The sequence below is a fragment of the Nycticebus coucang genome, chromosome 7 (assembly GCF_027406575.1).
Source record: "Nycticebus coucang isolate mNycCou1 chromosome 7, mNycCou1.pri, whole genome shotgun sequence".
Taxonomy (NCBI): domain Eukaryota; kingdom Metazoa; phylum Chordata; class Mammalia; order Primates; family Lorisidae; genus Nycticebus; species Nycticebus coucang.
Window position 1 is genome coordinate 137,327,927 of NC_069786.1, and position 25,483 is coordinate 137,353,409.

Here is a 25,483-nt window from a genome sequence, read left to right on the forward strand (position 1 = left end):
CTGACCCAGGTGTGTATAGCAGTTGAGATTCTGCACTTGATCTTAGCCAAAAGGCCGAGAAGCGATGCAGTTGAGATTCTGGCCAGGTCTTTTCTCCATCTCCGAGCTTGAATTTCTCATTTGGCCAGTGTGAGTTTCTGCTGCCTCCATGGATCTATCCATGCTTCTCTAGTCCCACTCATGCTTGGGGTGGGGGGCGTCTGTGGTCCCTGTTACTGCCTTTTGAGCACGTTGAGGGCAAGCTTCTGACCCTCACTGACCACAGGCGTCCTCCAAGCAGCACAGAGCCGTGGCTATTGACTCCAGGAGGGTGGTTATGCTCCCTGGAGTTTCAAGACACCCAGCACCCACCAGTGGGCAAAGTGGCCAGTGAGCCTCTGGAACTAAATGGGAGGAGGCATGTGGTGCAAGCCTTCCTGGCACTCAGCATCTGTGTCCTGACACAGAGTCAGGGAGGCATCCAGCAGCTCATTCTAGGAGGGCCCCTGTCAGAACACTCAACAGCCTCAGGTCACTTCACAGGGCCCTCGCTGGCCCTGCTCCCTGTGTCTGGGGCTACTGTATCAGGAATGGGGTAAGTGGCACTTGGTGCATAAATCCTGATTCCAAGAAACTGCTCAAAAACGTTTCTGTGCTAGATCTATAGGTTAACCGGTTTAGATGGTAAAAACTGTGTGGCCTTTGTTTCCAAAATATGTCCATTGAGTTTACATTTCTTTTTTTTTTTTTTTTTTTTTTTGAGACAGAGTCTCACTTTATGGCCCTCGGTAGAGTGCCATGGCATCACACAGCTCACAGCAACCTCCAACTCCTGGGCTTAAGCGATTCTCTTGCCTCAGCCTCCTGAGTAGCTGGGACTACAGGCGCCTGCCACAACGCCCAGCTATTTTTTGGTTGCAGTTCAGACAGGGCCAGGTTTGAACCCGCCAACCTCGGTATATGGGGCTGGCGCCTTACCGACTGAGCCACAGGCGCCACCCTACATTTCTTTTCTAATGAACAGCACCCCACAGACTTAATTAGTTTGTTTGACTAGTTTGGGACTCTGCCTCCACTGCCCCAGTAAGAAGATTAGGAAGGCACAATGTGCTTCTCAGCAGTTCAGACGAGATGTGCGGATCTTGTCAGAGCAGAAACTGGAGGCCCTGGATGGCCTGCCGGTGCTGGCAGGCGGCCACACGTTCCCCGCAGACACTAATCTGGACACAGGCCCATCATGACTTTGTGTTGTAGGTCAGTATACCTGTTTTCCTTCATTTAAAAGGGTCTTGTTTATTTAAAACAAAACAAAGTTAAGAAACAAACAAGGTGATTAGAAGAACTCTGTGCAAAGTAGCTCTCTGGGTTTGGCCAGCTCCCCCTGAGCACCCCTGCCAGGCACTGGCTGGGCTTTGTGTGCCTCCTTAAGGCCACAGCCCTGGGGGGTGCCCTGTGCAGAGGTAATGGTGGGAGGGGGCTCAGGAGGACATGGTCTGGGGAGGGGGTTCAGTAGGCCGGGATCTGGTACTTACACCTCATTATTAACTATTTTTCTACCCCTCACTTTTACTTTTGAGCCAGATTTTGTGTAAAAGTGACTCTTGATATCCTAGTTCAATAGTGAAGCCAGAAGTAGTTTTCTGCTAACTCATCAAGTTCACATTTACCTGGACCCTTTGGATAGACAGTTCAGCATTTTCCTTTTTTTCTGGGATTAACATACAGTTCATTGTTCAAGCCAAACTTTTTGTTTCTTGCACCTCCTAGTCTCAAATTAGCCATCAACTTAACCTTGAATTGTGCCAAATAGGAGCTGTTTTCTTCCACTATTAGGCAAATATTTTCAAGAATCATTTATTACAGAGTTTTAAAGAATAGAATTTAAAAACATGAAATAAAAGTAAGTTTACCTTTTTCCAAGTGTGGCATTTCTATTTCTCCATCTAGTTAGAGGAAGGAAAAAAGTGTCTTGAAGGAAAAAGTGAAGGTAAGCATACAAGCATAACACTGTATTTTTTAAATGATATTTTAAAAATTATAAGATGACAAACCCAGCCCCGGCCAAACCGCAACAAAAAAATAGCCGGGCGTTGTGGCGGGCGCCTGTGGTCCCAGCTGCTCGGGAGGCTGAGGCAAGAGAATCGCGTAGGCCCAGGGGTTGGAGGTTGCTGTGAGCTGTGTGAGGCCACGGCACTCTACCCGAGGGCGGTACAGTGAGACTCTGTCTCTACAAAAAAAAAAAAAAAAATTATAAGATGAATATTGAAAAAATTTTGGAAATGAAGAATGCTACAAAGAAGATCACTACCAGAGATGCTTGCTGTTAGCAGTTTTAAATAAGTTTTAAATTTTAAGTATCTTGAAGGTAATCAAACCTTGTAATTTACAGCTTTGAGAATGTATCAAAAGTTCTTTTCCCAAAGTGCAGTTTGTACAGTGAAGCCCAGTAGATAGTTCGTACCTCAGCAGAAATGTAGAGTTCAGGAAAACATAACTACTATTTGTCTCACTCAGTTTCAAATGGTTTAACTGTGGAAATTAAAGAGTTTCTTATCTATGAGTAAAGAATTTGGTCATTCTTTTTTTTTTTTCTGAGTTAGTCTCACTATGTCACCCTGGGTAGAGTGCCATGGTGTCACAGCTCACAGCAACCTCAAACTCTTGGGCTTAAGCAATTCTCTTGCCTCAGCCTCCCAAGTAGCTGGGACTACATGGTGCCCCCCATAACACTGGCTATTTTTTTGTTGTAGTTGTTGTTTAGCAGGCCCAGGCTGGGTTTGAACCCACCAGCCCCTGTGTATGTGGCCGGTTCCCTAACCACTGAGTACAGGCGCTAAGCCAGAATTTGGTCTTTTTTTTTAGAGACAGGGTCTTACTTTATCACCCTCAGTAGAGTGCTGTGGCATCACAGCTCACAGCAATCTCCAACTCCTGGGCTTAGGCAATTCTCTTCTCTCAGCCTCCCAAATAGCTGGGACTACAGGCACCTACCACAACACCCGGCTATTTTTTGTTGCAGTTTGGCCAGGGCTGGATTCAAACCCACCACCCTAGTATATGAGGCCGGCGCCCTACCCACTGAGCTACAAGTGCTGCCCCCAAATTTGGTCATTCTTGATATACAGTGGGGTAGTTGAGTATCACATTTGTGTGTAATAGGTGTGTTCTACAAGAGTTATATTTGAATGATTTTACAGATGACTCCTGTAACTCAGAACAATACTGATTCCTTCTGGCTGTTTTTTAATAAAAGACTTTGGATGTAGGGATCTGTTTTTACAAATACTAGAGATTAATTCTTTTTTTTTTTTTTTTGACCAGGTCTGGGTTTGAACCCACTACCTCCAGCATATGGGGCCGGCACCCTACTCCTTTGAGCCATAGACGCTGCCCAAGATTAATTCTTTACCATGTCATATAAGACTAAACATATTATGTGGCATCTAAAGCTTGATGTTTACCACTTTTTTAATTCTTTTTGTTGTTTTTGTTTAGACAGATTCCCACCCTATGCTCTTGGCAGAATGCAATAGCATCACAAGTCTCTGCAACCTCAGACTCAGACTATGGGCATCCTGCTGCCTCAGCCTCAGAAACCACTGGGATTATAGGCATTCGCCTTGGCACCAGCTGAGTTTTTCATTTTTTTTTTTTTTTTTTTTGGTAGAGACAGAGGCTCACTTTATGGCCCTCGGTAGAGTGCCGTGGCCTCACACAGCTCACAGCAACCTCCAACTCCTGGGCTTAAGTAATTCTCTTGCCTCAGCCTCCCGAGTAGCTGGGACTACAGGCACCCGCCACAACGCCCAGCTATTTTTTGGTTGCAGTTTGGCCGGGGCCGGGTTTGAACCCGTCACCCTCGGTATATGGGGCCGGCGCCCTACCGACTGAGCCACAGGTGCTGCCCAGAGTTTTTCATTTTTTTAAAGCGTCAGGGTCTCGCTCTTGCTCCGACAAGTCTTGGACTCCTAAGCTCAAGCAATTCTTAGCATTTTTAAAATTCTTGAGAGTACTGGCTGTGCGCAGTGACTCACACCTGTAATCCTAGCATTCTGGGAGGCCTAGGCGGGTGGATTGTTTGAGCTCACGAGTTTGAGAGCAGCCTGAGCAAAAAGCGAGACCCTATCTCTACTAAAAATAGAAAAACTGAGGCAAGAGGATCACTTAAGCCCACAAGTTGGAGGTTGCTGTGAGCTATGATGCCATGGCACTCTACCTAGGGCAAGAGCTTTAGACTCTGTCTCAAAAAAAGAAAAAAAATTCTTAAGAGTGCTGGTGCTGGCTCAGTGGTTAGGACACTGGCCACATACACTGAGGCTGGTGGGTTCAAACCCAGCCCTGGCCTACAAAAAATAACAATGACAATTACAACAAAAAAATAGCTGGGCATTGTGGTGGGCTCCTGTAGTCTCAGCTGCTTGGGAGGCTGAGGCAAGAGAATCGCTTAAGCCCAGGAGTTTGAGTTTGCTAAGAAGAGCTGTGACACCATGGCACTCTACATATGGCAACATAATGAGACTCTGTCTCCAAAAAAAAAAGGAGTGCTGGTGCAGTGGCTCATGCCTACATTGTATAATCCCAGCACTTTGGGAGTCTGAAGCAAGAGAATCTCTTGAAGACAGGAGTCTAAGACCAGACTGGGCAACATAGTGAGACCCTGTTCCTACAAAAAAAAGATTAGCTGAGCATGGTGGCTTGCACCTGTAGTCCCAGCTGCTAAGGAGGCTGAAGCAGGAGGATTGTCAAAGCTCAGGAGTTTGAGGCTGCAGTGAACTGTGATCCCACCACATGGCATGACACTGCCTCTTTTTAAAAAAAATTTTTTTTTTCTAGGCATGGTGTGCCTTACACCTGTAATCCCATCACCCTGGGAGGCTGAGGTACCAGCACTCTGGGAGCCCAAGGCGAGTGGATTGCTTGAGCCTAGGAGTTCAAGACCAGCCTGAGCAAGAGTGAGACCCCCGTCTCTACTGAAAAAAATAAATAAATGAATGAATTTTTTTCTTTTTTTTTTTTGTAGAGACAGAGTCTCACTATACCGCCCTCGGGTAGAGTGCCGTGGCGTCACACGGCTCACAGCAACCTCTAACTCTTGGGCTTACACGATTCTCTTGCCTCAGTCTCCCGAGCAGCTGGGACTACAGGCGCCCGCCACAACGCCCGGCTATTTTTTTTGTTGCAGTTTGGCCGGGCCTGGGTTTGAACCCGCCACCCTCCACATATGGGGCCGGCGCCCTACTCACTGAGCCACAGGCGCCGCCCATGAATATTTTTCTTAAGACATTTGCCTTTTAGTCATGCATTCTAATACATATGATTCATATCAAAAGGATTTTCTAAGACAGGGGAACCCTAGGCCAACTGTCCTTTTACAGAACCACAGAGTCTAAAATAGCAGAACCTGAGTTCAATGGGCTTTACCTGGCCATGTGTCTTCTGGAAAGCACTCTCTAACCCTCATCTGTGTAGTCCATTAAATTAGGTGACAGTTATTTGTGAAGTAGGAAGTATTTACAATGATTATCAAATGACTTAACTTCCACAAAACCAAAAAATAGTTTGTTCCAGATGAGCACCCAGTTCTAACGGGTTGGGGGTTGCTCGTCCTTCCTGACTCATTCATTAGGGGCTGTTGATTGAAAGTTGCCCATTCTGATCTGACAGCCCTGCCACAGCAGCACATGTAACAGGCAATGCCTTCCACCTGCTACCTACACATGAAGTCAGATTTTGCAGCAATTTTTGATAAACTCTCCACTAGTAACTTGCTGCAGGGTTGTGCTTCTTTGAGGTGCTGTGGGGACCCCTGGAAGACACAAGGGTAAAATAGTGAACATCTGCTTACTTTCATGACTGACAAATGTAAAATGTCTTAGCTTTTACACTATGAACAATACAGTTATGAAGATTAAATAGGTTTAGTAGTAGTTTCTAGACTTTATCTGAATTTTTACTATGTTAAATTATCTCATGTAATTCTGGCTTACTGGGGCAAAGAAGGTCTGGATCACAAACCCTAAGTGGTGGATATTTTGAAACATGCCTCCTCTCACATAGTAATCCCGAGTCAGAGGTCAGTCCAGAGCCAGCAATTCAGCTCTCACCCCTTCAGAAGCCACAAGGGCCAAGCAATGGCCTGGGGGGGCAGGGGAGTAGGAATGTCATTTTAAGGTTGCTTAGCATATTTTAACTAAACGTGTGATAAAAGCAAATTCTAATAAATTGATTAATAATTTCACAGTGAAGTTACCTAGGTTTTCTACAGCAATGAGTGTTTCCTCATGTTTTAAGTGTATTGTATTAAAACTTACAGAGGTGTTCAAGAACCCTAATAAGTGGAATCCCTAGCTAGCTGCAGGCCAGGTCTCTGAATTTGTCAATGTGAAAATAGGACTTCCTCCCCTATCTCCCATGTCCCACTGAAGGTGCCTGCGCAAACCCAGTGGGTAGGCATAGTGGCATTTGTTCTCCAAGAAGCCACTCTACACTGATCCTCCTACATACTTACACATTTTAGGTTAAATGAACCAAATTCAGTTTTATAACCTGTTTACTGTCTGCAACTGCATTTGATGACCAGCAATAGTGTAAGGAAAATCTTGCTTTGAACCTGTTGTGGGTGGAGCAGGGAGTCCCACAAGGTGCCATTCGTGTGACCAGGGGCTCAACTCTCCTTCTCTCCCAGCATTTGGTAAGCCGACTTAATACACGTTTAAGAACATGGTAGTTTCGGGGTGGCACCTGTGGCTCAAAGGAGTAGGGCGCCAGCCCCATATGCCAGAGGTGACGGGTTCAGACCCAGCCCCGGCCAAAAACCGCAAAAAAAAAAAAAAAAAGAACATGGTAGTTTCAGTGTTAAAACACTGTACGCTTGGAAACCTACCGTAAATATTGTCAGTAGTTTTTAAACAGCAGTTAAATTTATCCTATAAAACTCTGCCTTAAGATATGTTTAAAATTTAGTTCTTAATAGTTTTAGGATTCCCAAAGAAAAACATTAGAAAGTAACCTTTCTAATTTTTAAAAAAAATTGAGAATTTTTTTCTTAATGTGGAAATTACAGATTTGAACAAATCTTTCAGAATTTTTTTTTTAAAGTAGATAAGGAAATTACATCACTGTAAAATGTACAATGAAGGCTCACCGCCTGTAGCACAGTGGTTACAGTGCCGGCCACATACACCGAGGGTGGCAGGTTCAAATCCAGCCCAAGCCAGCTAAACAACAATGGCAACTGCAACAAAAAACATAGGTGTTGTGGCAGGTGTCTGTGGTCCCAGCTACTTGGGAGGCTAAGACCAGAGAATCCCTTAAGCCCAAGAGTTTGAGGTTGCTGTGAGCTGTGACGCCAGGGCACTCTACCGAGGGTGACATAGTGAAACTGTCTCAAAAAAAAGGGAAGAGGAGCTTGGCACCTGTAGCTCAAGCAGCTAAAGTGCCAGCCACATACACCTGAGCTGGGGGTTCAAATCCAGCCATCGGCTGCCCTGCCTGCGAGCAGGTGTTGTGGCAGGTGCATGTGGTCCCATCTACTTGGGAGGCTGCGTCAGGAGAATCGCTTGAGCCCAGGAGTTTGAGGTATCATGGCACTCTACCCAGGGCGACAGCTTGAGGCTCTGTCTCAAAAAAAAATGTACAATGAAACAGGCCTCATCATGAGCCTCCTTAGAACTGGGTTGCAAATTTAGCACCTGTGTATTCAAAAGCAACCATTGTTTTAAGAAGGAAAAGAATATTACTGTGATGTAATTCTAGAAAACTAAAAGTTGTCCTTAATTAAAAATTCAAGGAACTAGAAAACAGCATGAATTGAGCCATTTTATGAGATTCTAGTTTTTGAGAAATGATTAATGGATTTGGCCTTAAAATAGAGATTTGTTATTTTAAGACAGATAAAGGTGGCATTGGTTTTAAATCTTGTGTCTCTAACCTCCACCAACACAGAAAAGACCCCTTTTCCTGACAATGCCTTTGCTTTACAGACTTCATGGTACTTATTTTTATCAGTATTATTTTTGGGTTTTGTTGTTGTTGTTGCAATTTGCCCGGGGCCAGGTTCAAACTCACCACCCTCAGTATATGGGGCCAGTGCCCTACTCACTAAGCCACAGGCACCACCCTATCAGTTATTTTTTAAAGCAAAAAGAAGCCCCTAGAGACACAGGGTGGTGTCCATGCCTTCTGTGGCTGGTCTCTGAAATTGGATCTGTCTGTGTCGGCCATTGGCCCATTTTCATCATCTTCTTATGTTGCGTTTAGGAGAGTGGACGAAGCCTTCATAGACAGGTTTTCTGGGAATTGCCCAGGAGGAGTGCAGGCTCCTGTGGGCGTCTTGACCAGTGGTAGTGCTCAGCCAGCCTCTCGTTCTCATTTCTCCATCCACCCCCACCCCATTCCTTTCCAGGCCTTGCCGGGGATAATCCTCAGCCTTCTCCCTCCAGCCAGAAGAGCCCCCTGAGCCTGAGCCCTGTGTTCCAAGTGACTCTGGGCCCAGCGGAGCAGGGCGCACACCCACTCCTGACCCATGTCCTCAGCGACGCTGGCGAAGCCAGAGTGGATGACGACGAGGAGCCAAAACCCAAGGTGGGCCTAACCCTAGGCATTGGGGTTGTGGCCGGGATAGAGCTCTATGGGAGAGCCTGAGGCAGAACAGAGGCTCTGTGCCCACACCCCCAGGAGCCTCCTGGGTAGAAAGGAGCTGCTGGGTCTATATGCTTCTCTTCCTGAAATCCACCTGTTACCTTCCAAGACCTTCAGCTTTCTTGATGCCAAGACAAATTTCCTTGTTTATTTAGCAAACAGTTCCCAGCACCTGTGGGCTCCAGGTGTCAGGCTGAGTCCTCAGTATGGGCAGGAACTGGAAGGGCCAAGATCTGGGGGTACTTTCAGCCCTGTTCGCCCTTCCCTCCTGCCCTCTGCAATCCTCCCTCCTCTGATCCTTCCTTTCCTCTTTACTTGGTTGGACTTCACTTTAGCAGTTGAGTACTTGGGAGCTAAAGGAGGGTTTACTGAGGATACCACCATATCTAGGGGCTGAGGAGGCTCTCGGGTAGGAGACCTGATGGAGGGTGGGGGCCCGAGGCAGACGTGGAGAAGTGGGGGAGCCTGCAGGTGGGCGGTGAGGAGGGGAGAGGTACGTGGGTGTGGGCCACGGGAAGGTCCCCCTGAACATCTCGTGTAGGAGGTGATAGGAGTGAGGTCAGATGCCCAGAGTCTGCAGGTAGAAAGCGACTGAGCAGAGAAGGCTGCTCACAGGCAGGGCAGCCAATGGCTGTGACTCCATGACATTAAGGTGGCCTCTGCTTTCCAGGCCTTCACCCTGCACCTGGTTAATGTTATAGGGAAAGCAGTTAGCAGGGGTCCACCCACTGCTGTGGTTTTGCAGGTTGGTGCTGCAAGAAAAGACAGAATCCAAGGAGTTTGAGGTCTGGGGAAGAGAATAGACTTCAGACAATCTTGGGCCTGGGGGCCACAACAGGAAAGACATGGGGTACGTGAGCAGCAGCTGCAAAGGAGACGGGTAATGGGGCCTGAGCAGGAGGAGGACCCACTTCAAGTGCTGTCACTGAAGTAACCCCGAGCACTCACATTTATGTTTCATTCTGAACTGGTCAAAGAAAGTCTAGGACCAGACGGCGCCTATGGCTCAAGGAATAGGGTGCCAGCTCCATATACTGGAGGTGGCAGGTTCAAACCCAGCTCTGGCCAAAAACTACAACAACAAAAAAAGAAGTAGAAGAAAGTCCAGGACCATGTCTCCCACACCCAGGGCCACCCTTGGAGCACTTGAGATTCCTACCTAGAGTGAGAGCAACCCCCAGACCTGGATGGCTGCAGGGTGGACATGCTTTGGGGTGAGTCCTGTGGACGGGGCAGGCTCTGGTTCCAGGACTCCCCCCTAGTCAGCTTCGACCTTGTCGTCCCAGCCTGCGGGGGCCCCTGGTGGCCCTTTGAACATTAACGTTTGTCAGTAAGATGGTGGCTTAGGGATATCTTTTTATTTATGTATTTTGGAAACCTAATGATAGTCTGTTTAGCTCACTGTTTCTTTGAAACAAAAACAAAAGAGGCTGGGAAACAGTCTTTAAAACTAAAAAAAATTTTTTTTTGAGACAGAGTCTCACTTTGTCGCCCTTGGTAGAGAGCCGTGGCGTCACAGCTCACAGCAACCTCCAACTCTTGGCCTTAAGCAATTCTCTTGCCTCAGCCTCCCGGGTAGCTGGGACTACAGGTGTTCACCACAACGCCCAGCCATTTTTTGTTGCAGTTTGGCCGGGGCCAGGTTTGAACCTGCCAGCCTTGGTATATGGGGCCTGAGCCACAGGCACCACCCCTTTAAAACTAAATTCTAATCTGTTACTTTTTATTTTACAGGACATAGCTGGTTATTTCTAAAGGGTGACAGCTTGTCACACCTGAGGGTAATTGGGCTGATGATGTGTGACCCTAAGAGAAAGGGTTGGCAATGGGGGACAACCCTCTGAGATGAGGATACCCACTCAGGGCCATGCTCCTGAGTTAGTGGCTGAGTCTATGCAGAAAGAGGTTTTCTCAGGCAGACGTTGATCTCCAGCCCCTGTGCCTATGGCCCTGTGCTCTGGTTCAGTGTCCCCACCTCATCTCCTTGGAGACTATTCTGACTCAATTCTGCATATCTGCATGTACATAGGGGCTGGCATCCAGCATGGGTGGGCTCCAGGGCACACAGCCTGTTTTCACCACCGCCCACCAGTCCAGCTCAGTTGCTGGCACGAAGAGTCATGAGCAAGCCTGGGCTTTGGGGTGAGCCAGCGGCTGTGGGCTAGACACCAGCAACCCCCAACCCAAGGCTGCAGCAAGTTCCTGGGCAGCCATCCAGGGCTTCTACTGGGCAAGGCCTTGGCAAGCTTCTGGGATCGTATCTGGCTGCTCAGCTTGGGTAGAGGAGGGAGGTGCTACCTGACCCTCTGCCCCTGGTGCCAGCTGGCCCCTTCTCCTCAGCATCTCCTCCCCTTGTTAATAGAGGTTGGTGAGGACCAGCAATGTTCCAAAGGCAGGAAAGCCAAAAACAGCAGATGCACCTTCCCTGTGCCCGCAGGGCAGAGAGCTGGTGGCAGCACACACAGGTGCTTCTGTGGTGGCTGGAAAAGCTAACAGGAGTCTCGTGTTGATCCCAGGCTGTCCCTCACTGCACATGTGTCCCTGACCAGCAGCCTGGCTTGCCTGAGGCTCAGCTTGGACATTACCCTGGAGATATGGGGGACAGGGCAGCAGCTCTTATACTCTCTGTCCCCTGAGAGTTTCCTTGAGGATTTTCCTTGGGCTAACAAGGGCACGGGAATGTCACCAGGGCCAGGCAGCCGCCCTGGCAGCTCCAGCTAACCAGCCCACACCAGGTACCTTGTAACCCACTGAGCACTGTGGAGAGGAGCCTCCCGGCCACGCTACTGGGGCTGTACCCTGGGGGGGGTGTCTGCCTTGACCCAAGGAAAGGCTGGTCTCAGACCCTGAGGACGCAGGGCATCCTGTTTCTGTAGATAACAATATTTAGAGTTAGGACATTGCTCTGAGACCCCATGTGGAGGTGAGTGCAGGTCGGAAGGCTCTAAACTCTCCCCAGGGCCCAGGCTGGTAGCTTTTGTGTTGTTAACAAAGTCCCTGTCCTATGGTCAAGAGGGAGAAGCCAGAGCCTCTCAGACCACAAACCTGGGCCTCTTGGGGCCAGCTCTGATTCCAGGGATTTCTCTGGGCTACAAGCTTAGAGGGAGAAAATACTTTGAAAAGATTTTACTTAATTTGGATTTGAAAAAGTCATTTGTTAATACCACAAAATCCAAAAAGAAAAAAATTGAAAAAAGGTCAGAAGTGTGACTCAGCTGCCCTAGGGAGGGGTGGTGGTGGTAAAGAGCTGGTACTCACAGGAGCAGGGGCCACCTGGAACCCCAGGCTACAGCCTCCAGGCAGCTCCTGAGAGGAGCAGCCTGTGGCCAGCTGGACCAGTAGCTCCAGGGCAGACCACCCTGCAGGTATGCCACAGGCTGTCCTGAACTAGCCAGGGCACAGGACAGAAGGGTGAGCCCAGGGGTGGCCATGGCCCACCTTCCTCAGCTGGGTGAGAACTTCTCGCTCCACATCTTAACACACCTCAGACCTCCGTGATGAAATACAGCTCCCATATCCCTCCTGGGAGCTGCCCCTGTCACCCTCCCTGCCTGCTGTGGGCTGCGGCAGCTGAGCTTTCCCTGGACTTAGACCAGAAATTGCTGCCAGTTGTCCTTGTCCACCTCTGTCCCTCACATGTCACGTCCGTGGGCTCGACCCTTACCCTGCCATATGCACCTTTTGCTGTCTGCCTGGCCTCATGCTGGATTCGAGGGCATCCCAGTATGTCCACACAGACCCCTCTGGCTCACGCCCTCTCTCCTCCAGCCCCTGACCTCTGACCTGCCTGCCAGCCACCCCTTCTGCTCTGCTCTACTTTCCACAGCCTTTCCCTGCCACCTATGGGACTTCTTTGTTAACTCTTTGTCACTTCTTGCCTGTCTTTCTGGGGAAGATGCCAGGTCAAGGGAGCAGGGACCTTTGCTCAAGGGCGTGTCCAGGTGCTTCTTTGGAGCTGGCTTATGCTCTGTTGATGTCTGCACAGTGAGTGCAGGGACCACTCGCCCAAAAGAAGTTGGCAAAGAGCAGCCGGCCACACAGGCCAGGGAAGGGCCACTTGCTGGGAGGTGAGGGAGGATAGAGAAAGGACTATCAAGCTGGACCTTGACAGAGGGCAGTCCTCAGAGGGGTACAGAGTGGACAGGGGCTGTCCCCCCCAGAGACAGCACATAGTTCCTGCTGAGCCCATTGTGAGGAGCTTTGCTGGGAATGCTGACCTGGATGAGGTGCAGGGCCCATAGCTGGCTCGCCTGTCTGGCACTAACACCTTGGGCAGAGGCGGCCCTGACAGGTTTAGGAGCTCCCTGGGCTGGGCCAGCTCTGGTCCTGATGAAAGCTAAGGTTGGGGTCAGACTCATCTCTGTATCAAGGAAGTATCTGATGCACACCCAGAACACACACTAGTCATTTTAACAACTTCCTTCAGGAGTTAGGGTTAATCGTTATAATCACACAAACCACACACACACACTTACTCATGGATCTGTGTTAACTAGCTATGCCACTGGCACTGTTATTCAAAATAATTTTATCACAAAGCCAAAAATAAGCTTCACCCCTATTTACATATGTAATTTGAACAGCAATTGTCTTCTCCAAAAGAATTAACTTAAAATGAGGCTGGGTGAGGTGGCTCAGGCCTGTAATCCCAACACTCTGGGGAAGCCAAGGTGGGAGAATCCCTTGCACTCAGGTGTTTGAGACCAGCCTGAGCAAGAGTGAGACCTTGTCTTTATTAAAAATAGAAAAAATAGCTGGGTATTATGGTTGGAAAAAACAACATAGGCTCAGCACCTGTGGCTCAAGCAGCTAAGTCGCCAGCCACATACCCCTGAGCTGGCGGGTTCGAATCCAGCCCAGGGCCACCAAACAACAATGACGGCTGCAACCAAAAAATAGCCAGGCGTTGTGGTGGGTGCCTGTAGTCCCAGCTACTTGGGAGGCGGAGGCAGGAAAATCGCTTGAGCCCAGGAGTTGGAGGTTGCTGTGAGCTGTGATGCCACAGCACTCTACCCAGGGTGACAGCTTGAGGCTATGTCTAAAAAAAAAAAAAAAAAAAGAAAGAAAAGAAAAAAAGAGAAAAACAACATAAGATGAGAAAAACATTTGAGGGAGATACGCCTGGGCTTAATTGTGACATGATTGTACTCAGAAATAAATCCCTTAGGAATTAGGGATGAAAACCCATGATGTTGTTAACTTAAGCAGAAGAAAGCAAGCGTTAGAAACTTCAGGTTCTCCCCAAACACAGGGTGATGTGTCCCGAAGACACATGCTCACAACTGTCTCTGTTTCTTCCAGCGCATGTCTGGGGACGAGGCCTATTTCATAGCAAAGGAGATTCTTGCTACAGAACGAACATATGTGAAAGATTTAGAAGTTATTACTGTGGTATGAAAGTCCTTGATTATTTTGACTCTTTTCTTTTCTTTTTTCTCTTCTCTTCTTTTCTTTTCTTTTCAAGACAGAGCCTCAAGCTGTCACCCTGGGTAGAGTGCTGTGGGTGGCATCACAGCTCACAGCAACCTCCAACTCCTGGATTCAAACAATTCTTCTGCCTCTGCCTCCCAAGTAGCTGGGATTACAGGCACCTGCAACAACGCCTGGCTGTTTTTTTTGTTTTTTGGTGTTTTTGGTTGCAGCCGTCATTATTGTTTGGTGGGCCCGGGCTGGATTCGAACCTGTCAGCTCAGGTGTATATGGCTGGCACCTTAGCTGCTTGAGCCACAGGCACCAAGCCATACTTTGACTTTTTTCTTAATGAATGTTAAATCTAAATACAGTGGTCATGCCTATAATCCCAACACTCTGGGAGGCTGAGGTGGGTAGATTACCTGAGCTCAGGAGTTCAGGACCAGCCTGAGCAAGAGCAAGACCCCGTCTCTAGAGATAACCAGGCATTGTGGCAGGCACCTGTAGTCCCAGCTACTTGGGAAGCTGAAACAAAAAGATCACTTGAGCCCAATAGTTTGAGGTTGCTGTGAGCTGTGATGCTACAGCACTCTACCCAGGGTGACAGACTGAGTCTCTGTCTCAAAAAAATAAAAATAAACACAGAGGCTCCATCCTTTTGATAATCATGACACATACATGGATATATATATATATATATATATTTTTTTTTTTTTTTTTTTTTGTAGAGACAGAGTCTCACTGTACCCCCCTTGGGTAGAGTGCCGTGGCGTCACACGGCTCACAGCAACCTCTAACTCTTGGACTTACATGATTCTCTTGCCTCAGCCTCCCGAGCAGCTGGGACTACAGGCGCCAGCCACAACGCCCAGCTATTTTTTGTTGTTGTTGCAGTTTGGCCGGGGCTGGGTTTGAACCCACCACCCTCGGCATATGGGGCCGGCGCCCCACTCATTGAGCCACAGGCGCCGCCCCAGATATATTTTATTAAATATCTGCCTTAAAACATTTATTCTAAGGCAAGTAAAAACATTGAGATCCAAGTTTTTGTGAAGCAGTAAAGTTGGGAATGCATCCATTTGAAACTTTTGACCTAGAATTGTTATATTTGAAAACTGGGTGGTCAGCTGTAGTGCTGATTTGAGCCGTCTTTACAGGCGGTGATGGGTGTCACTGTCGAGCTGGACCTTGACAGAGAGCAGCTTATTCTGTGGCCACAGGCCCTCAGGGCACAGTTTCTCAGTGCCTGGCAAAGGCCAAGCGTCCTGTCACACCAAGCTTCTCCTACAGTGGTTCCGCAGTGCAGTGGTGAAGGAGGACGCCATGCCTGCAGCACTGATGACTCTGCTCTTCTCCAACGTGGACCCCATCTACGAGTTCCACAGAGGCTTCCTGCATGAGGTGGAGCAGAGGCTGGCGCTCTGGTAACACTACCGCTCACTGGGAAGCCCCCGTGTCCCACCACACCAATGGCCCCTGCCCTGGCCCTCATGCACACGCCCTGAACCTTGAACCCTGGCACGAGTGGCCCTGCCCTCATCACCATCCCAGCTGCCGAAACTAATGCAGAAGAACCACTATTTTCACTGCAGTACATTTTAGAATCTTGTGCAGAAAGGTAGAAATGTGACAATAACCTTTATTCGTTCTATTCCAGAAAAGAGAATGAAAGCAAGTTAAAAGTAGGTGACCCCTTTGTAGGCTCATTATCTTTTCAGAGAATGGCCAGACGAGTGATAATCACTTGTGTCACCTCAGGCCCTACTGGCCTTCTGCCTCAGAGCGTGTCTCCACTGCTGGTCTGTGACAGGCAGCCAGCCACACTGGCAGTGAGTGGGGGCACCTGCCACACTGTTCACAGGGCTTGAACTTCATTCCTCTCTACTCCAGGGAAGGGCCCTCAGATGTCCACACCAAAGGTGGTCATCAGCGAATCGGGGACATCCTGCTCAGGAGCATGCGACAGTTAAAGGTAGAGAGCGTCTGCCTGGCAGCGCCAGACATGGAGGCACTATGGGGGAGGGTGCACCTGTCCTTCCCTCCGGCTGCAGCCGCCTTGGCACAGCATCCTGTCATCTCAGATGAGGGCCCATCCAGGGCAGAGATCACCTCAGACTAGAGTCCCTTTATTCCATAGTTCTCCCAGGACGGGGTCCTCCATTATTGGATGTTCCCCAGGGTGTGGTTGCCCGAAACAGGGTCCTTCTCTGAGATCACAACAGAATGTCCCTCAGGACAAGATGTTCCCACATATGACCCTCCAGAACAGCCTTCTCAGAGGTCACAGCAGGGTACCCTCAAGACAGAGCGCCCACAGCTGGTGTGGGGAGGACAGGGCTGCTGGGCTCGCCGTCCAGTGTCTCCTTCAAATGTGTGAGCTCTATGGGACATTTGCCAGGAAGCACCATGTGGCAGTGAGGTGTCCCTCGGTCAGGGCAGGCGCACATCACTGTCCAGGGCTGCCTCTGCTGAACAGGCCTGGGGCCCCTCATGCTTCCCACATGCCCAGCACAAGGCAACCCAAGGTACCACGGCCAGCCCCACGGCAGGACCCTCCTGTCTCCTCCCCGGGTCCTGCCAGCCTCTGACTGCACCCCACGCCTAGAGCTCCTGAGGGCCAGCTGGCCTTCTGCTCTGTCTGCAGGTGTCCCTGCCTAAAAGGCTCTGTTCACCTCAGATCTCCCCTTCCCACCCAGATGTTCTTTTGGGTTTCTGAACAAATTTTTTTTTTTTTTTTTTGAGACAGAGCCTCAAGCTGTCACTGTGGGTATAGTGCCATGGCATCACAGCTCATAGCAACCTCCAACTCCTGGGCTCAAGCGATTCTCTTGCCTCTGCCTCCCAAGTAGCTGGGGCCACAGGCGCCTTCCACAATGCCTGGCTATTTTTTGGTTGCAACCGTCATTGTTGTTTGGCAAGCCTGGCTGGATTTGAACCCGCCAGCTCGGGTGTATGTGGCTGGCGCCTTAGCCGCTTGAGCCACAGGTGCCGAGCCTGAACAAAATTATTAATTACAAAGTTCTATCTATCCCTAAAGCAGTTGCAGTAAGTTAAAATTGAAATATGTACAAATCTGTTGCCTAAGCTTGTCAAACCACACAGGTAATCTTCAATGTTAATTAAAACAAATTGATTTGCCAGGCGCAGTGGCTTACGCCTGTAATTCTAGCACTCTGGGAGACGGGTGGTTTGCCTGAGCTCACAGGTTCCAGACCAGCCTGAGCCAGACGGATACCCCATCTCTAAAAAAATAGCTGGGTGGTGTGGCAGGCGCGTGTAGTCCCAGCTACTTGGGAGGCTTAGGCAAGAGGATCACTTGAACCTAAGAATTTGAGGTTACTGTGAGTTAAGATGCCACGGCACTCTACCGGGAGAGACAAAGTGAGACTCTGTCTCAAACAAAATCATTATTTAGTAATGAAACCTTCTAGAATGCAGTGACTGGTTAATATGTCTATAGGTAATATGTCTGAGGTCCTGACAAAACTGGAAAAGGCCACCAAATCTCAGAATCTAGACGTGCACCTTGACGTGCTATAAAACTGCAGGCACGGCCATCCCCTCTGTGCAACATCTGGTCAGATGACTGCTTCACTCTGCTCCGAGTGAAGCTTGTGAAGTGATCTCTGGGACCTGGTGGGGCTCAGGCAGGCTAGTGGCTCTCTGCACAGTGCTCACTCTCTGTCCAATGACATGAGCTGTGGCCCTCCCAGCCTCAGTTCTTCCTCTATATAGTGGGGAAAAAACCATTGGTTCATTCACCGCATGAAGAATGGGGATAGCCGACAGTGGGCATGGTGATGACCAGCTGGTATGAGGTTTGTCACTGAAGAGCCTGAGGGAGTGGGACAAGGCTGGCTCACACACAGTGGGCCTTTCTCCGACAGGACTTCCAGCCAGCATGCAAAGTCCTCTCCGGGGGTTCACCCAGGGAAGCAGGCTACTTCTCATTGGACCCTCTCCCACATCTTCTGACTGACACACTCTCTTTCTGTGCCTCAACAGGAGTTTACCAGCTATTTCCAAAGACACGATGAGGTTCTGACAGAACTGGAAAAGGCCACCAAACGCTTTCGGAGGCTGGAGGCCGTGTACAAGGAGTTTGAGCTCCAGAAGGTGTGCTACCTGCCACTGAACGCATTCCTGCTGAAGCCCACCCAGCGCCTGGTGTACTACCGCCTGCTGCTGAGCCGGCTGTGTGGGCACTACTCACCTGGGCACCCTGACTACACCGACTGCCATGGTGAGTGGGCCAGACCCAGGCACCTTGAGGGCTCTTTGGCCGCAAATCAGGAGTGGCTTCAGTAAACCTGCAGGTATCCCCCTTAACAGGGGCATAGGGTGCTGTGTCCTGCAAAGGCAGGGACCACAGTGCTCACTCTGGCTGCCGGCCTCCCTCACCTGCAGGTGTCGGTGAGCACCAGGTCCCGAGCCACACCCGTCCTGCTCCACCATCCTGGGGCAAGGCCTGCTCAGCTCCTAATCTGGGCATCAAGGGGAAAAGTGCTGATTACCCTGCAGGGGTCACAGGGACAGGGCTGCTGTGACCAGGTTCCCCCGCCGCCCCCACAAATGCACCGGGAATATGGTACAACTTGTAGGGTGACGGGATGCTAATGAGCACTTCTGTCTAAAGACCTGGTTCTAAAACTCACAACTGTCGGCCAGATATCTAGTTAGAAGTTTCTGACATAGATAGACTGTCACTTTGCTTTATGTTATAGAGACAAAAGAATGAACTCTGACCTTTTAACCTACAGATATGACTTCCAGTTGTAGTGTAAATTTTGTGTAAGAAATTCTATCAGGCGGCGCCTGTGGCTCAGTGGGTAGCGTGCCGGCCCCATATACTGAGGGTGGCAGGTTCAAACCTGGCCCCAGCCAAACTGCAACAAAGAAATAGCCGGGCATTGTGGTGGGTGCCTGTAGTCCCAGCTACTCGGGAGGCTGAGGCAAAGAGAATTGCTTAAGCCCAGGAGTTGGAGGTTGCTGTGAGCTGTATGATGCCATGGCACTCTACCAAGGATGATAAAGTGACTTTGTCTCTACCAAAAAAAAAAAGAAAGAAAGAAAAAGAAATTGCTGTCAAGTGTTTACAAGGATATTGTCATTAAAAGTGTAAGGTGAGTCAGGAGAGGTGACTCACACCTGTAATCCAGCACAGAGTCTCACTTTCAGGTGGGTGGATTATCTGAGCTCACAGATTGAAGACCAGCCTGAGCCTCTAAAAATACAAATGGTCTATAAAACCAGTGTATAGTGCCCCATGATCGCATTAATGTACACAGCTATGATTTAATAATATAAATAAATAAGTAAATAAAAAATAAAAATAAAAATAGCCGGGCGTTGTGGCAGGCACCTGTAGTCCCAGCTACTTGGGAAGCTGAGGCAAGAGAATCACTTCAGCCCAAGAGTTTGAGGTTGCTGTGAGCTGTGACACTACCTGTGTAGTCATTCACGGCACTCTACGCAAGGTGACAAAGTGAGACTTTGTGCCAAAAAAATAAATAAAAGAAAGTATAAGGTGAAAAATACTTCGCATTTCCTTCTACCTGATTTCCTACAAAATGGGTATAATAAGGAAGCTCGGAAACAACAGAGCAGTCGATGTTGATTCTTTTCTTCATTCTGAAAGCAGATGTTTCATAGCTTTCAACTTCTAGGGTGACATGTTGCTAATGAGTTTGCTGAAAAGGAAAAGCACAAAATTATATTTAAAAAACACTTTCTTTTCAGTTTTTTTTGGGCAGGGTGTGGTGCCATAGCTCATAGCAACCTCAAACTCCTGGGCTTAAGCAATCTCTTTTCTCAGCCTTCTGAGTAGCTGGAACTACAGGTGCCTGCCACCATGCCTAGCTAGTTTTTTGTTTTTTTTTTTCTTTTCTATTTTTAGGAGAGATGGGGTCTCACTCTTGCTCAGGCTGGTGTCAAACTCCTGAGCTCAGGCAATCCACACACCTCGGCCTCCCAGAGTACTGGGATTACAGGTGTGAGCTACCATGCCCAGCCCATTAGAAAACACTTTCAGCCATCTTAAAAGAAAAATGAAATAATCATGGTGCATTTAAAATGTTTCTCATTGTCAGTGTATCCCCAAGTCTTATGAGGGCAGGCACAGTGCTAGAGGAGAGGGTGGCCTGCCTTGGAGGGTCAGAGACACTGTGCCAAGGGGAAAGGGCTGGGCCCAGCTGTGTCTCAGTAGACCTGGGCCCTCTGTACCTCCCACATGTCAGGTTTCTGATGGTAAAATTCGTCCCAAAGGCTGGCACAAACTTCCCGAAGCTGTGTCTGTGAAAGTGCTCTGTAAAGGTTCACGCAAAGTAACATTGGTGACCATCAATCTTGATGGGGTTGCTGCAGAGTCAGGCATCCCTAGAGAGCCGGGGAAGGCCAGTAGCTGGCACACCTTCTCAGCTGCCCCTGCCCAGCCACAAGCTCTCACAGCACAGGACTGTCAGGACAGGGCCTTAGAGGAAGAGGCCCTTATGTGTACAGGTGTCACCAGCCCTCTTGGTCTTCCTGGAACTTTGAAACTATAACTCCCTTGGACAAAGGGGGTGCCTTCAGATTGGACAGCCTTGAGAATTTTTATTATCCTTCATTTTGGTGAGGGCTTCCTGAGAGCACATGGCCTTGCTAGGTGCTTCATGGCCTCAGATGGCACTACATGCACGGTCCTGCATGCTGCTGCCACTGTGGGTTCTGTGGTGGGCCTTCAGGGAGGCATCCTCATGGCTGCCATCATGTCTGGAATGATCCCCAGTTTCCCGCAGCTCCCAGCACCAACGCAAGTGCCACACAGAGCCCTGGCAGCAGTGCAGGCTTCTAGCCCTGTGCTCAGTGGGCTCAGCATCTGAGAGCAAGGTGGCACTGGCACTCTCCAGAGCAGAAACACAAGGCCAGTTGGCCGTTCAGTGAATGAGTAGAGCCTGGTGAGTGTCTGCCTGCCAGGTGTCCAGGAGGATGAGCTCAGGCTCCACTCAGCTTTCAGGCTGCCAGGCTGGGGGTGTCTGGGGGTGGGGGGGAGGGATGCAGGGGTAGAACAGGCAGAAGCTCGGCAATCTGCACAGAGCAGACCCCAGCCACCACATGGGCTAGCATCACAGAGATTCTCCCTGATGTTCTCACCATCATATACCTGTGACCCAGGAAGAGTGACTCTGCCATGTGCCTCACTCTTATCTGGTTTTATTCTCTGAAAGCTGTGATAGGGTGTTAGCTCCACTCAAGAAGATGAAGCCGAAAAAAAAAAAAAAAGAAGATGAAGCTGGAGCCATCATAGGACTTCAGGCTGATGTGCCCAAGGCAAGGGCCAAGGGCAATCACAGGAAGCAGGACTCATGGTGGCCAGGCAGCAGGAGGCAGTCCCAAGAAAGAAGAGAGAGGCTGGTCCCCACGAGCAGTTCCAGCAAGGAAGACACAGCCACTGCTCTCCAGGGAGTGTCCGGGCAGCTGTCTCCACGTGGCCTGTGCAGGGCAGGAAAACGATCTTAGTGTCTGACTCTGTTGACTTAATAGGTCTTTCTTCTTGATCAGGACCCTCTTGTCTTTGCTCAGACTGTAAGGGTAGCATCTGTTCTTCCATTCAAAGGAGAATTACAGTTGTTTTGAAGGTACAAATCATGTAGCTTTTAACATAGTCAATCATTTTCCTTAAAGGATGAACACTGCCTTTCCAGGACACTGTAGAGTCATTCACCAGTCCTGAGTACAGTCTGGTCAGTGGTCACTGCTGTTCAGGTGCCTGGGGGCTGCATGCAGCGGGTAGTGGGGGCCTGTAAGGCCCACATGTGGAAAGAGCCTGGCGCTAAAACCACCCTGTAACATGCCAGTTTCTGTCATAAGGTGGTCAGTCCAGAGTCTGTCCACACTGCTGCCCAATCACCTGTACTGAGGGTCTCTCTGTACAGATGCCCTCCAGGCCATCACAGAGGTGACCTGCACACTCCAGCACAGCCTTGCCCGGCTAGAGAACCTCCAGAAGCTGATGGAGCTGCAGCGGGACCTTGTGGGCATAGAGAATCTCATTGCTCCCAGCAGGGTGAGTGACCTTGTGCTGGAAAAGTTTCTGAACTACTTATTTAATTTATTTCATATTGAGATATAATCAATAAAACGTATCTCAACAAATTATATTTAAGTATAGTTCATGTACCATAAAATGCACCCTTTTAAAGTGAATTCTTTAGTAGTGTTCAATAGTTTCACAAGGCTGTGCAGCCATCACTGTCTAATTCAGAGCATTTCATCACCCAGAGGGGCCTGTGTTAGTGTTACTGCCACTGCCCCCCAACCCCAACCCCAACCCACTTTCCATCTCTAAGGAGTTGCCTGTTCTGGGCATTTATGGAAATCAAATTGTGTATTATGTGGCTTTTTGTGACTGGCTTCTTTCTCTCAGAACATTTTCAAGGTTCCACGTGTGTTGTAGCACGACCCAGTCATGCAAAAGCATTTGTGTGCCAGGAAGGCAGACCTTCCCAGTCCTGTAGGGCAGATGTTGTGGTCTGGGCAGGGTTCACCTTGCATGTGTCTGTGAGGGTCACTGCGTGGAGTGCTCCTCCTCCTGTCTCCACAGTGCACGGGGGTTGCTCACGCAGCGTGCACTGGCACACACTCAGGGCACACGCAGGCAGTAGAAAGGGCTCCAGAAGAAGCCCTGGCCAGGGGCTCTTCAAGTGTGCAGGGCTCTCGCTTCCTGCCACCAGCACAGTACTAGGGACTTGTGGGAAGCACATCTGTGCAGGGCCTGGACTTGGGCACTCCCAGTGCTGATGGGAAAGGTGAGGCTTTCTCTAGAGTCCTGGGGAAATCCTGGCCAAGCAGGAGAGCAAAGGCAGGCACCCCCTCACTCCATAAGGAGAAGACCCAGTATGGACAGCTCCTGCCAGAGCTTCATCCCTTGTTCCTTTGGGTTTAAAGCCTTTGTGTATCAGGGATTCTTTTTTCTTATTTAATACCGTGGGCAGCTAACTTAGGACCCTGCCCTTCTCCCCATTCCTCAGACATGCCTCCTGCTCACCCAGTCTTTCTCAAGCAGAGCTCTGATGGCTTCTTTGTGGCCAGACCTTCCAGAGCCTCTCCTCACCAAGAACAATGCTCTTCACTTTACCTCTGTTGTCTCAAGCTCCAGAGCTCCTGGCTCAGGGCAGGTGCTCAGTAGACAATTTTGGGGGGAACTAAATTAGTCAGCACCAGCACATGGTGGATGTAAGCACTAATAAAGTGCAGGGTAGGCCTGCTAGAGGGGCCAGAGAATCACAGGTGGCCACAGAGCTGTCCTCACACTCAGCTGTCCCCACATGCTGTCCAGCCAGTGTGCATCTGCAGCCACCCTTGGCCACCTCAGTGGGTCCCCTCTGTCTTTCAGGAGTTCATCCGTGAGGGCTGCCTGCACAAGCTAACCAGGAAGGGCCTACAGCAGAGGATGTTCTTTCTGGTGGGTTCTCTCTCCTGCTCGAGTTATGTGTCCCCGGGAGGAGCAGGCAGCAGCTCTGTTAGGGAAGCTGTGTACACCCACAGCCCCCAGGCCCCTGTGCAGCTCAGCACCCTGGACTTTGGCTCAGGTGGGAAGCATCAGCCAGGAAGCCAGGCAGGCCACAGAGTGGGAGGACGCAGAGAATGGCTGCTCTGCTCACCTGGGCTGGTTCCCTCTGCCCCCCAGGTTCTGGGCACCTGTTGCAAGAAAACAGAAGTTGACAAGTCCATATGCCTATGGCTGTAGGCAGGTTCTGTTAATGGCCCAGTGGCCAGACAGGGGATTTTACTGCTGGCCCAGAGGCCAAGGACCTTCCAGCCTATCCTCGTTCCCTCCCTCATGTCCAGTTTCTGGATCCATAAGTGGATCCCAGCCTGCCTGCTCCACATGAGGAGGCTTAGATCCACTAGCCAGAGTCCCTTCCTGCTCCCAGCTGGTGAGCCTGCTGAACACATCAAGGGGCTGGCCCATGTGTTTACTTCTTACCTCTGGTCAAAATGATCAAATGAATGAAATGAAAGTTCCTTTTTTGTCAGAAATCTCCAATAAGGGCTGGGTGCCCATAGCTCAGTGGTTAGGGCACCAGCCACATGCTCCAGGGCTGGTGGGTTCAAACCCAGCCCCGGCCTGCTAAACAATCAAACAAACAAAAAAAGCCAGGTATTGTGATGGGCGCCTGTAGTCCCAATTACTAAGGAGGCTGAAGCAAGAGAATCCCTTGAGCCCAAGAGTTTGAGGTTGCAGTGAGGTATGACAACACAGCACTCTATTAAGGGTGAGAAAATGGAACTCTGTCTCAATAAAAATAAAAAGAAAGAAAGAAATCTCCAATAAGCTAAAGAGATCTGTTAGCCACAGAACAGGTGCCTAGAGGCTAACTTTTAAGACAGCAATAACTTTGTCACTTGTTCCTGAAGTTTGTTTATCTAAAGCTTGGTGTCCCTCAGTTCTCAGATATGCTGCTGTACACGAGCAGAAGTGTCTCGGGGACCAGCCGCTTCCATATCCGGGGCCTCCTTCCACTCCGAGGCATGCTGGTGAGTGGCACAGGCCCTGCAGGCCCTGTGCTTGGTGAGAAGCGCCTGCTGGGCTTCTCTGACTGTGCTGTCCCCCTTGGTGTTCACTGTCCCCTGAGGGTACTCACACTGCCCTGTAGCAGAGGGACGTCCCTTGGTCGCCCCGGTGACTTGTGGGCTCAGCCTGTGCCTCTGGTAGCTACTGGGAGCTCCAGGCTTGCCCCTCCCAGCTCAAGGGAGCCTTTGCATAGCTGCTTCACAGCCCCGCCTCTGGATGGGATTCCATCACCTGGGAACTGTCAGGGGGCTTTACGTGAGAACTCCAACCTGGTTTGAAAGCCAGCTGGGAAAAAATGACACTGAAATACACGAGCTCAAAACAAAGTCTGGAAATGCCCGGAGAAGGCTTCCACTAACTCAGGCTGAGTAAAAGGAGAAAATGCAGCCCCTGTCTAACAAAGGTGCCTGTGCAGAAGCTGGGTAGAAAGAATCCCAAGTCCCCAGGAAACTAGACAGAGAGAGGCTGGGTAAGCAGAAGGGGGCAGGTAAATACAGGTGTAATTAAATAAAGAGGGAGGGAGGAGCTAGTTCTATTCCTGCAAATCTAACTACGTATTCAAAGAATTTAATCTTGCCCATCTGTTGACTCTCCGGAGCATAGGCCTAGTCCAGCCGGTCTGGGTGCCTGTGGGTTCTTTTCATCTGTAGATTTGAAGAACTAGGGATTGTTCATCTGCAGATGTTCCCCTGGATACCCCCAGGATTGAGGCAGGGTGCCCTGTGGAGAAGAAGTCAACCTGTCTACTTCCCACAGGGAACAGTCACATGCTCCATGTCCATTCCTCTGAGGCTGAACACAGGGCTGTTTTGGCTTGAGCTGTTTGTTGATGGTGCTGCCATGAGCGCTCCATCCTTGTAATGTTGCCACATCTTGAGTAGATGCACTCCTCAAGTA

General features: G+C 49.6%; 1 protein-coding gene across 11 annotated transcripts in view; it reads left to right on the plus strand.

The window, feature by feature from the left end:
- Positions 1-25,483, plus strand: part of FARP2 (FERM, ARH/RhoGEF and pleckstrin domain protein 2) — a 141,216-nt gene that overhangs the window by 108,041 nt on the left and 7,692 nt on the right. For 7 of the 11 annotated variants that reach the window (XR_008381222.1, XM_053597221.1, XM_053597220.1 and 4 more), the window contains 8 exons: positions 8,384-8,562; positions 13,921-14,010; positions 15,322-15,455; positions 15,922-16,003; positions 18,037-18,274; positions 21,945-22,075; positions 23,405-23,473; positions 24,460-24,549. Coding sequence is in view for 10 of the 11 variants with exons in the window: in XM_053597221.1 (XP_053453196.1) it covers positions 8,384-8,562; positions 13,921-14,010; positions 15,322-15,455; positions 15,922-16,003; positions 18,037-18,274; positions 21,945-22,075; positions 23,405-23,473; positions 24,460-24,549 (1,013 nt within the window). In the remaining variant the exon portion in view is untranslated. The other 4 variants (XM_053597224.1, XM_053597225.1, XM_053597226.1 and 1 more) reach the window with 3 other exon arrangements.